At 45.6% G+C, this 12,418-nt stretch overlaps 1 protein-coding gene across 1 annotated transcript in view; it reads right to left on the bottom strand.

The window, feature by feature from the left end:
- Nucleotides 1-11,941, bottom strand: part of ATP10A (ATPase phospholipid transporting 10A (putative)) — a 112,842-nt gene extending 100,901 nt beyond the window's left edge. The window contains exon 1 of the mRNA XM_065854375.2: nt 11,227-11,941. Within this exon, the coding sequence (XP_065710447.2) occupies nt 11,227-11,669 (443 nt within the window). The 5' untranslated portion in view covers nt 11,670-11,941. The remainder of the gene's footprint in view (nt 1-11,226) is intronic.
- Between the last annotated feature and the right edge of the window lie 477 nt (nt 11,942-12,418).

Below are 12,418 nucleotides of genomic sequence, written 5' to 3'. Positions count from 1 at the left end.
GTATAGGTGTGTAGCACAGTAATAAAAGTTACAGGGGACGCTGACTGGGGACCCTTTGCTTGCAGACAATATCTTCATATTGTGTTTGACCTCTGCAGAATGCACTGCTGAAGAATCTAACTGGAACTAATGAGTGACACAAGAAGGTCAGAAAAAAGTTAGACATGGATGAGGAGACGTTCCACATAAGTGACGGACATCTGGATGTATATTCAGTAACAACTCTGCTCCCGAATGATCAGTTTGCATGTAGTTTGAACACTGCTCGACTCACTGGGGCAATACACCATTGGTCTTAACCACTTCTGTAGATGTGGTTGTGTTTCTAAACCTTCTTCCAGTGGTAAAGAGTAAAGAACAAGTACTGTGTTTTTCTTGCTTAAAACTTTTTGGTAGGGTGCAGCGCCATTGACTCAGGCATGCTTCTTGTAAATGCAGATGGTGGTTAAAAAACAAAACAACAAAACGAACCTGAAAGTCTTTCTAGAAGTTGCTGAAGGGAATGTTATTATGACTAAGAAGCTGGATTCACTGCACAAAACAGTTATTAATATTGCTAGTGATAAAACATAAAGGTTAAAAAACTGAGGACAAGATTGCCAGATGTAAAATAGAAAGTTTCCAATTTAGGAGCAGCAGAGGAAGAACATGAATTAATATGCAAGGACCAAATTAGCAAAATAAAAATCTTCCAAGCCAAACCAAATGCTATTGAAAATAAACTCAGGAACTCTCCTACTTCTCTTCTCCTCCCTGCATTCCAAGGAGGATTGAACTTAGAATAACCGCAGGGAATTTTAGAGAAATCTTACACTAAAACACTGAACAAAGACTTTAAAAGGTAGAGACACTGTATGTGCTTAAAAGACACTTATTCAGTACTTTTTTTTGTCTGAGAAATGATAAATGTTTTGGACTTAAGTTTTATCATGAGTTTTATTTATAGTGAGATTGGTCATGATTCTTTAGTAGTTTTCAAACTGGGGTAATAACTGATAATTTCTATCTGGTTTATTAACTGGACAAAAAATCAAACACACACACCCCCCCCAAACCAAACCAAACCAAACCAGCCCAACAACAAAGCAACAAACACATCAACAACCAGATACTTGGCAAATACACAAAATCCACTGGTTGTTGACTTTTTGTTCTAGTCTATATTTCAGTGCTAGCTTTGTTAGCTCTGTGCACAGCAATTCACTGTCAGGCTGGGGATCCAATGCTGCAGTATTCTTTGGCAGTTGGGTCTTACACACACATTTCTGGCATGAGCTGGCAGACGTCCCACTCCAAGAAGAAAAGCTATTTCACTGCTAATAAGTCAAGTTTATTATATAATATGGTCGGGCTTAAAAAATAGAGTCCCCTGTGGTATTCCTCAAATTGAGGAGATGCCATGGATTGTTCAGTCCATGACAAGGGCTGTTACGGACTTCAAACTGGACTCCTGGCAAATGGGTGTGGTAGATTAAACATCAGCACCACTGCACTGATGGTTGGCTCAGCTGTGGCACAGCTTTTCTGTTGAATTTGCATTCTGGAAAGATCCCACAGGATCTGACAGAAATAGGAGCTCCGACACGCAACCATGATCCCATCACAAAAAGCAGACACACACAGGGGAGTGCACTGACAATAAATGAGAGTCATATGTAAGAAAAACCCAATAGGGGACAGTTCATTTAAGTGTGAACAATCAGGAAAAACAGAATGTCAAATGCTGCAATCAGATGGACAGAATTTAGGACTTCTAAGAGAGCAAACAGGGCATGTCATCTGGGCATGGCGCTGCACCTCTTATATGATATGTTTGCACGTGCCTATTCTCCCATATGGACAGGCACTAAAATTCCAGCATAGAAATCGATAACCAAGGGTAAATCAGTGATACTCAACATTAGCAGAATAATTTCAGCGCTGATACCTCTGATCTAATCCCTGACCACCCAGGAATATCGCCTGCAGGTTTAAACATCTGATAGACCTGTATGGTCACTGGAGAGAGGTAAGGACCTCCTGATTCAAACTAACCTAAGGTAAGTGTCCCAAACAAACTGGAAGAATTTCCCCCTCCCTCCATAACCATTCAGTGCTTTCCACTGACTGTGGCACAAGTGTCGACGACTTGGTCAGATTATGCACATACCTTTTAGCTAAAAGCAATGTGAAATAAATCTCATCTTATGTCCCAGAAAGAACCTGACAAACTCCTTCAGGAAATACCCTTGTCAGGTCAGAGAGAACCTAATTAGCACTTGAGAGGGTTTCCTGCCAGCCAGCTACAATCAGTGGCTCACTACTGTTTACAGTTACATTAGCTGTAGTGGCACACGCAGAAGAGTTAAGATGCAAATTAACCCGTCTATCAGAAGACAGGCACTGATATCCAAGCATCTCTGATAAGATACGAAGATACAATTGGGAAGGGCGGTCAAAATGCTCTCAACTGTGCAGATAAGAACAATATATGTCTTTTTGCTGGCAAACTGGGTAAGATCAAACTTTTCCTTCACAGCTTTGCAGGTGCATGGCAGAGGGAAGTATAGCAAGGGGAGGCTGACAAAGAGAACATGGGAATTCTAAAAAGGAAGAAAAAGAAAACACAGAGGGCATCTGAACCCCAAATATAAGTGTGGGCCCACACAAAAATAATGCACTACAACTGCGAGATCAGACTTAGGTGGGTTGGGTTAAATTTGATTTCTTATAATCTACTTTTGCCCCAAATAGATGATGTCTTTCTAATGCACTTAATGAACTTCCTGCATCTTTAAGGGTTTGGCTGCTAAATCTGCCTGCTAAAATTGCCCACCGGCATCTCCTCTGAGGCATCTTACCCCATATCTGCATTTTGATAGATCCTGAACATGCTCACAATTGTATTTAGGTGACTGCTGTTCAGCACTTTGTGTTGGCCTTGTTATCATGGGAGATTCACAACAAGTTGCCTAACAACTTGTTAGTGAAGAAAAAGAAATCAGCTAACATCATAGGCAAAACAGGCATATTCAGGTTGTCAGTGGAAGGCAGGAAGGTGAACAGAAAAGGGGCAAGCATATAGGTATATGGCTGTGCAATCTAGAAAAAGCCTAGCAAGCATAAGATAATATACAAAGGTAAAAGAGCTACGGTTACAAACGGTGTCTCTTCATAATGGACTTTATCTCCAAAAGGTCAGGACTGAAAACTCCATTAAAACTACAGAAATATCAAATATTGTGCAATGGTGTTCACACCCTCAGTGTTAATACAATAGCAGCATAAATAGATAAGAACTGGAGTGCAGTTGTCAGTCCAACATTTAAACTCTTACTTGAAGTAGGTCAGTATTTCCAAGCAACCAGAACATAAAAACAAAACAAGTGACCACCAAGCCTATTATAACAAATCTCCAGCAGAGTCTGGGTTTATGAAATGACTGGGCATGATGCAAATGTTTGCTGCTGCACTGAAGAGACTGGCCTATTTGTCACTCTAGAGAAATTGTGCTCAGACAGGAATTGTAATAAAATAGCAGAGGAGACAGTAGATGTTCCCCACCCCTAAAATACATGCCTCACCCCTGAAAACACACGCCTTGCCAGCTCAAGACTGTTGTTTGACCCATGTGGCCTTAAGGATATAGGCTGATCATGGCAGAGATCGTCACCTACAACAGTCTCAAAACAGAATAAAAACACTTATCCTGTTGCAGCAAAGAACTAGGTGATAGTTTACCAGCTCATATGGGTTAGATATCCTCAGCAACCCACAGATCAGAACAACCTGTTAGCTGGGTGGCTAGTGACTTTCCACAAACAGCTATATCCTAGAAATAGTACAAGAGAGAAAGTTGTTCCTCTCAGCTCATGTCCTGCGGGCACTGTAAGCTCTTCGCTTCCCCCTCTGTTATTCCCTTTTCCTGGACACGCAGCAAAAATTAAACCATTTCATCCAGAAACTCGCAGGTTACCTTCCTCAAACTAAATCTGAGGCTTGCTTTATGGAATATTTCAGAATCAAAGACGTGTTTGTGTATGTACGTTTATTTCCTCATTTAAGCTCAATATTAGGACCACTCAAGCTCCAGGGACAGGATGTCACTGTCATGGCCTTTACACCTGCTCTCCCCTCCACACCACCACAACCACCTACCTAGGAGAAGCTACAAGCTGGTGTCTTTCATACATTTGCTGCATTTTGGGTGTGGGTCAACTTTTGTGCTTGCCATACATCAGAGGAAGCTGCTGCCCATACCTGCACAAATTTATCAATAAGAGGTCAGTGTCCTGGCTTTTAGTATCAAGTTGGCTCCTCACTTTATGATTCTGCCATTCACTGAAATCCACTGGCCCAGCGCATGGAGACTCTCACTGTCTTGCTTCCCCATTCTGGTGAGACAAGGTGAGTAGGTATCGCTACAGGGCAGCAGCAAGCTTTAGATCACGTTTCTACTGCGGATCTCTTCTGGGTACAAACATGACTGGCCACCAACATAGTTGCATTAGTGCCAGCTCCCAAGTGAAAACACTGAGGCTGAAGGTAAGCCATGGAAACTAGTTTGCCTCCTCAACTATGTGAAGTGAAACAAATCGTTCTGCTTTTCATGAACTTAATTGCTCTCAATATCTGTGGTTGCTAAAACCAAGCCTGCATGGCGTAAATGCTGCAAATTGGGCGTAGCCCTGAAGTGGTGCATTTGGCTTGTGAGCTGCATTGCTTTCACTGTGTATATACACAAAAACTCCACATACCCCAAAGGCCTAGTGTTGTAAGGGGAGAGGCATGTCTTGAGACTGATCTTGGGCAAATGGGAAGCATGCTGGATTACATAGCAAGGGGAGATTTGGCACTCGGACTTCTGCTACTATGTCAAGATAGGCAGCCTGTCCATCCATAAGGGTTGCGAAAGTCTTGATGGGGTGTCTGACTAACTCCAGCCCAGTAGCAGGGACCCTCCTTTCTGGATTTTCATCTTCCTTGTCAGCCAACATTAGTCAGGAGGAGGAGAGAAAACCACAAGAAGCTGTTAAAGTCTTCTTTATTCCCTGGAGTCCTCCAACATGCCATAGTAAAATTAAGGCCTCCCAGGCAGAGCCTGAGAGCACTACTCTAATGAGTACTTCTGGAGGATTAGTCTGCTAGCAGGAGGAATGCCCTGAGTGAGTTATGTCATGCTAGCTAATAAGCAGTTCCATAAAACATTGATCTGTACCATGGTTGTCAGGGTTTTCAGTTCTGGTTTTCAGTTCTGCTGACTAGGTTACATGTGGAAGGTAGAATCTGGAATCACAGTATCAGGAAGAGCTGAACAACACATGTAGTTCTTTCCTCTTGTACAGTTTCTTTGGAAATGTACTCTGGCAGAATCAAATAGATCTGTTATTCTTTCAGCCACCTCTAGCAATAATCATGGTTTCAAGATAATACTGACACGTGAGAGCAAGCAGATCTGCACACGAGGTGGCCACTTATACTTCTGGGCTGTGGTCTGGTTAGCACAAGCTATGGTGTCTCTCCAGAGTGCAGCACATATCCGCAAAAATAAATCTGGGGACATCACTAGGTCTTTCAGTGGAGATTAACAGCATCTTCTTTGGCGGCTAGCCAGAGGCATGTGAAACAGCCTACAACTGCTCTCATGACATTCTATACAAATGAAAGAGCTTAGTAAAAAGAGGCAAACATATTTCTTTTTCCAGTAGTGAAGCTCAGGCACTTAGAAAATTTGCCCTGCACTGAATCGCAAATAAACCTCATATGTATAGTTGGACAGACAGATGGGCTCTCCTGCGCATTGCAGCTGGCTACATCTCAAAAGATTAGCAGAGACATCCCTTGCTACTAGGATAAACTCTACTGCAGAATGAAATTCCTCCCTATCAGTCTACAGAAGAGCTTCTACTACATCTTCCAGTGGGTTTTCTCACTGTCAACCGAGCCCAAACTCCTCCTTTCAGCTTTCTGTACACCAAGCTCACTCACAGAGGAAACTGAGTAATCCCAGGTAGTTTCCTTTTGAATCACATCTAGTGACATTTGTGTTCTGGAAGGGATGAAACAAGCTTATTTTTTCTGGTGAGAAATGTCTTACCCCGCCAGCACATTATGGGACAAGCAACTGCTCTTGTCTATTTGGGTAGCAGTGGGAGAGAATGAGAACCCAGCTCCTCAGCGACTGGTGCTCCCAGCAAAACAAGGCACCTAAGAAGTGAAGTGTTTGCAGGGCTAGCCATCATGTGGCTATTTTAGAGGCCATGAGTGGGATCTGCTGTGCCATTGGTAATGCTGCTGCATCTTTTTTTCTCCAAGGCTGGAATGGCTTTCACTGACACGTTGAAAGAAGGAAGGGCGAATGGAAAGCATTTTGGAAACTGTATGAAACATGTTGCCCATATCGAACCCTCTTCTCTCTTCCTCTTGAGTTTTTCAAAAAGAAATTAACATTTAATGTAAAACAGCCTGCTTTGATAGCTGCTTGAGTGCCCCATTAAACATTTTCCACCCCTCAGGGGAGACAAATATCCGGTCACAAACTGCAATTTGTCATGGATTTTCTAAGTCACAGGTTGACAGAAGAAGCTGTTATCAGTCTCTGATCAGTATGCAGAGACCATTACACTCTTCAGCAATACTCTTCAATGGACCCAGCAAGAGTTCAAGAGGAGATTTAAAACGCAAAACCCTTCGGTTTTGAACATAAGGCTCCTAGAAAAACATTAGCAGAGATTATTTCACCAACACAGCACTGAGTCAGTAACAAAATGTAATTCCCTGCTGGATGAGTGCCACTATTTGTTGTGATTGTAGTTATCACTATTCATCTTCTATTTACATACCATGTAAATGTATACCACACTTTGTAACAGCACACTGAAAACAAAGGCCCTGCTTAGAAGATTTTTAACACTTCTGCTCCAGTGATGAATTTAGTCCTATCAAATATTTAGCAGCAGCAGCGCATGCATCCTGGAATTATTTGGAGCAAACATTTACAAGTACAATCCACAACTCCAGCCAGAGTTGGTGAGCACTGGAGGACAGCAACTGCAAAGAAAAAAATCACCCTCCCATCCTCCAAGTCCTAGATAATAATGCAGGAAAGTAACCAGCCAAACAAGACTTCACCATTAAGAGTGTGAATTTGTAATCTCCAGTCTTCAACCTCCATCCCTGGGTGATGGAAATGTGGAAGAAGAACAAAGAGAGTAGACTAAGATGATCTCAGATTTGCAATGGTTATGCACACAAAACCATTTTCTGCAGGCTGGGCTCTAAAGCCTTTGTAAACTTCCCTCCATTTAAACCAAATAAGAAAGAGTTTTGGCTGTGATCCAGCATTCCTAACTTAAGCACCTGCAGGGAATCTAAATTCCAAATGACCTGTGAAACTGTCCGCTTAAGCAAGTGCCTAATTTCCTCTGTATTGCCAAACAGGAGAGGTGCCCTTAAAGGCCTCCAGACAGAGGCCCTATTAACTTGGCTAAGAAATCTTCCCTCTTTGCCTGTCAAGACCCTGACTGCTCTTACAGGCAGACCTGCAAAATCCATCGCAGAGCAACACAAGTCTGCAGTTCTCCAGTGTGTTTAATTCCTGGACACATGCTGCCAATTCAAACTCAACAGCTTCTTTCCATTTATTCGAAGAATCAGGTCTTTTCCTGTTCTAACTTCTGACTCTAGAAAGGAGTATCTTTTGAGGGACTCTCCAAAATAACCAGAATTGCTAAACAAAAGCAGTCTTCTTTCTCTGAAAACAAGCTGCATCTGCCTTCAGCTTTTTACTTCAGGTTGCATCATCCTTTGCTGTTCTGTCGTCTGATAAATGTTGCCAACTATGAGCCACTGAGTCATTGACTCGGCAGTGGCTGTATGAGAATGGGTCATCTGAGTCCACAGCACTGGGCAGGCAGGAGGAAGATGGCCCAGTCTGTGCACCAGCTGTCAAGCTGTCAGCACAGCAGGAGAACAGCATTGTCCCCTACATCGGAATACTGACATGATTTGCCCATGTTGGCTGCTCCAGGGAACCTCCCAGTGGACACTGCCTGGCTGTTGTTGAACCTTCTCCTGATGAGCTGGGCTGAGTATTAGCAGGTTCTGCCTACCCTTGCTCTCTCTCTGTCCTGTAGATCTTGCATCACTAACTGTTGCTGTGTCTAAGAGGGGATGCGTCCTTCAGCAGCCAGGAAAGCAGCACATGGAGGATGCATGACAGACCAGACAGGAACCTTACTGGGTCATGAAACAGTATATAACATGCAATAGAGGGTTTTTTCTGCTGCTGTTGATGGAACAGTCTCTGTCTCAAGTTGCTGAGTGTTGTAATTCACTGTCATTTGCTGCGGTCTGTGTTTGAGCGCCATAGTCCATGCTCGAGGTGGCTCTCTCTCAGCTGTGTGGGAAGCTGGCAGGAAAGGAAGCCCATCAAGGTGCAGACAACCACCCCGGCACTCTGATACATCCCATCTTGCAGAAGATCTCTGAGAGCTAGAGTACTGACCAGAAAGAGAAGAGTCACTTGCTCCGTGGCAGCTCTAGGGGAGCACAGGACGGCAGCAATGTTCATTAACCTGCCCCACCTACAGAAGCATCTCTATCGAAGACAGCATTTGCATCACACTCTGCCTCTGCCACACCACAAGGAAGTGGCAGAGCGGGGAAGAGAGAGAGAGAGAGTCTGGCTTGGCCAAAAGGTGGTAAAACTGATAGAGTGATCAGCATCAAACGGATGTGGGGAGAAAAGCTGTCATTTATTACCTACTTAGGTGACATTTATACTTCAACATTTTTTCCAGAAACAAAGAGTCCAAGGAAACAAAGTAAAAGTAACGTCCAACCACTTGTGTTTCCCCTGGCATGACATCTTTCTGAGAAAACAGCTTTTTTTGAATCCACACCCAGCAACTTTCATGACCTTGATATAAATCTCTCAATCTTGGTTCCCTGTCATTTGAGTTAGTAAGAATCTTAGTTTTTATCTCCAAACCCAGCAAGTTTCTAGTCCCATCTCACTCACTGAGGCTGGGAGATATTCAAAAAGGTGACCTGGTGAAGTTTTTTTTTTTAAAAAAAAGGCAAAAAAAGAGGAAAAAGTGAGCAGATTAAAAACATATAAGCAAATTATTTTAACCTCCTGGTTTTGTTGTTATTTTTTAACTGTGAGAGGCAAGCTTTTCCTTGGGAATCCTGGAAGGTGGAAACAGGTGAGCTGCTCCCAGGGACTAAGCTTCTGCAGAGGACACTTGGTTCAGCTCTGCTCCCAGACAGAAAGCTGTGCCTTGACAAGTGATAGACTTCCAAAGCTTCCACGTTTGCTGCTCCACAGGAATAAGGCCAATGTGTGCCCTTGATGCAAATGAAAAGGCAAACTACTCCCAAAGTAATCTGTGTCACTCAACAGTAGCCCAAACTCTGCAGTAAAAGGAACAATTCTGACTTTTACTCTGGCACAGCATAAGCAGAACAAAGGGCAGGGCACTTTGCTGGGACTCCCAAAAGAGCACAAGTGAAATTACCGCCAAAGGTGCACATTTTCTCACAGTCACGTCTACTTTTTTGGCAGCAGAGAGAGGTATGGAAAATCACAGGGGGGTAGAAACATTCCAGAATTAATATCCCAGTACTGGTATTTGTTAATATTTTGAACAGCTTCTGCAACAGGTAGTTCTTTCTTTTCAACACAGAAGGCATGAGAGCTTATTTCTAAACTAATTTTGTTTGGTAAAGGTGAGATTGACCATCTTCTTTAGCACTATTTTACTTAACTGCAAAAACAGTCCCTTACTAGCCCTCCTGCCACTTATTTACCCCGATGCCAGAACTGTTCAGAGTTGAGGACAGCTACAGGCAAGCAAAACATCAGGCACAGCCTTGGGTTAGCGATGGCCTCTGTTTGTGATCAAGTAGGTTATTTTTGGTTTAGCTTACACAAATAAGGCCATTTTACTTGTGTTCCCATGCATGCATATCTACTGGTGGCGGAATATCCCCGGGTAAGATTTCTTCTGCGATACGAGTTTGTGAAATAACAAGCTGAGTCTGCTGATGTTAAAAATGAAGCCTATTCTAAGTGATTTTTCACTTTTTTTTTTTTTCACATGCCTTTCTTGCAATAGGAGAGTTGCTCTCTGCCTCGGTGCTTACGTCAGCTGAGAGTACTCCTCCCAGACAGCCTGTGGAATCAGAGTGTAAGCTTCTTGGCACGTGTTTCGTTTCTGTTAGACTTAGAAGCATCAGAAAGACAACTAAAACCTGCTATCTCAGAAAGTATGTTCTTCTCTCAGTCCCTAGAAAACCTTAGCCTTAGCTACTACAAAATGACTATCTGGCACGGAAAGAAAAGCAAAAAAAATTCTGTAAAGCTGGATTCTGAGGACATAAATGTTGGGGCAAAAGTCATTTCAGTATGATTTATGGATGCGAAGGCTGTGGTCTAAATGTATAGCCCAGATGAGTTTAAAAAGAAAAAAAAATCTGAAGGAGATAAATGATCTAATGCTCCATCCACAGGTTTTGGGAAATAGTGAAGTCACTGGGAATTATGACACTTGAGACAATAAATAAAAAGCATTCACTTGAAAGTAAATGTTCAATGGAAAGTCTGCCTCACTCTTCAGTAAAGCAAACATAGCTCAGGCTCGCTAGTTCACGCCATGTAACCTCACAGTCCTAACTCAAACGTAGAAACCTCTGGCCTCTACCCTTCCTTTGCTCACTGAAGATTTAATAGAAGATTACTTGAGCGAGGTCTCATATTGCTAAAACCAAATTAATGCCCGCAGCTGGTGTAACTGACCACTCAGGCTGGTAAGTGTACTCATAAAGGCTTGCAAATCAAATGCTGCTTGTGATGCTTACATTTACTTTGCCATGCACTGTCCTTCCTTTAAAGCATAAAACACTAACTAGCCTGGAGCGCACGTGTAGACCTATAAAAAATGTTGCTTACTCATAAATCAGTGATTTACTGCGGGACCTCACCGATCAGAGCAGATCCGCTTTCACCTGAAGGTACAGGGCTGTAGGAACTCCCACAGTTCTGCATAAAGAGATGGGAGACGCCACCTCCGGGGACAACTCGGAGTTTCTTCATGCTTGGAGTGGAAATGAAAGCCCTGCACAATGGACGTGCTTGCCACTCTGCTTCCACATCCCTGCTTGCCCAAGCCCCCGTGCACAGCTGGGCTCCACCACCAGCTGCCACCACGGTGCTCCCCATCCCCAGCACCCACCCCGCCTCACCTGCTGTACACCAGACACTCCATGTGGTTGATCTCCTTGTCAGAGCGGTAGCGGCTGTAATCCTCCCACAGGTCCTTGATGGCAGTGACCGCCAAGATGAAGAGCACGGGGGCCAAGGCCAGCTCAGGCTGGAAGGCGTTGACGGCCGGCACGAAGTTGAGCAGCGCGATGAACACGAAGTAGACGTTGGCCAGACGGTGGAACTGCTCGAATAGGTTCTTGGGCAGGAAGGAGAGCGCCGTGTACTTGGTGGTCTTGAGACGGTTGCTGGCCAGGACCGTCCTCTTGGACTTGTCTGCCTCGGCCTCAGGTAGCAGCAAGTTGGAGCGCACCAGCCGCGTCTTGCTCTCCTTCTTCTTCCTCCGCCTCCTCTTCCTCTGCCTCTCCTTCCCCTCCGGCAGTACCTGGGGCGCTCCCTCTCCTCCTGCCGTGCCCTGGGACATCGCTGCCGCCCTCCAGCCGCCCTGGCCCGGGCACAGTGGGCAGCTCCCACCGCCAGCCACGGCCCTAAGTTATCATCCTCCGCCGCCCGCCACGGCTCTCCTTTCCTCTTCCCCTCCGGGGGCGGAGGAGGGCTCTCTCGAACCCTCTCCTAACCGCTCTACCGGGACCTCGCTCGATTTCTCCTCCTCCTCCTCGGCCGGGGAGGGGACGTGGGCAGGCGGCGAGCCGAGCCCTCCTCCCGCGGGCCTCGCCCCGTCCCGCTGGCGGGCCGGGCCCCGAGCCGGCCGAGGGCGCGGGGAATGCAGGGGCCGCTGTCCCATTCGCCATGGCACCGCCGGTGGCGGAGGGCGGGCAGGGTCGTGGGGGGGGGGGGGGCGAGAGGGGCGGGAGGGGGCGGTGGGGGCCCCGCGGACGGGAAACGGAGCGCGGCGCTTCCGTGCGCAGCCGGGCCCCGGCCGCCTCCCCGCTCCCCGCTCCCCGCTCCGGGCAGCCGGCGGCCTGATGCACGGACCCCCCGCCCCGCCACACCGACCCGCGGGTGACATTTTATCGTCTGCTTTGGCTTGGCGCTACACGTGGGGAGGAGGAGGTTTGGGTGTAGAGAGCAACGAATTTCCACCGAAGCGTGGGCAGCTCCGCACCGGCCTTTCTCCAAGGTCCCGCGGCCGGCGGGAGTTTTTATCAGCTGACTCATTTCAAAATGCGCCGCTTTCTGACCGGGACCGGGTGCCAGGGCTGTGTCCAGCTC

Source organism: Patagioenas fasciata, chromosome 1, assembly GCF_037038585.1.
Source record: "Patagioenas fasciata isolate bPatFas1 chromosome 1, bPatFas1.hap1, whole genome shotgun sequence".
Taxonomy (NCBI): Eukaryota; Metazoa; Chordata; class Aves; order Columbiformes; family Columbidae; genus Patagioenas; species Patagioenas fasciata.
This window is presented reverse-complemented; position numbering and strand designations above follow the sequence as displayed.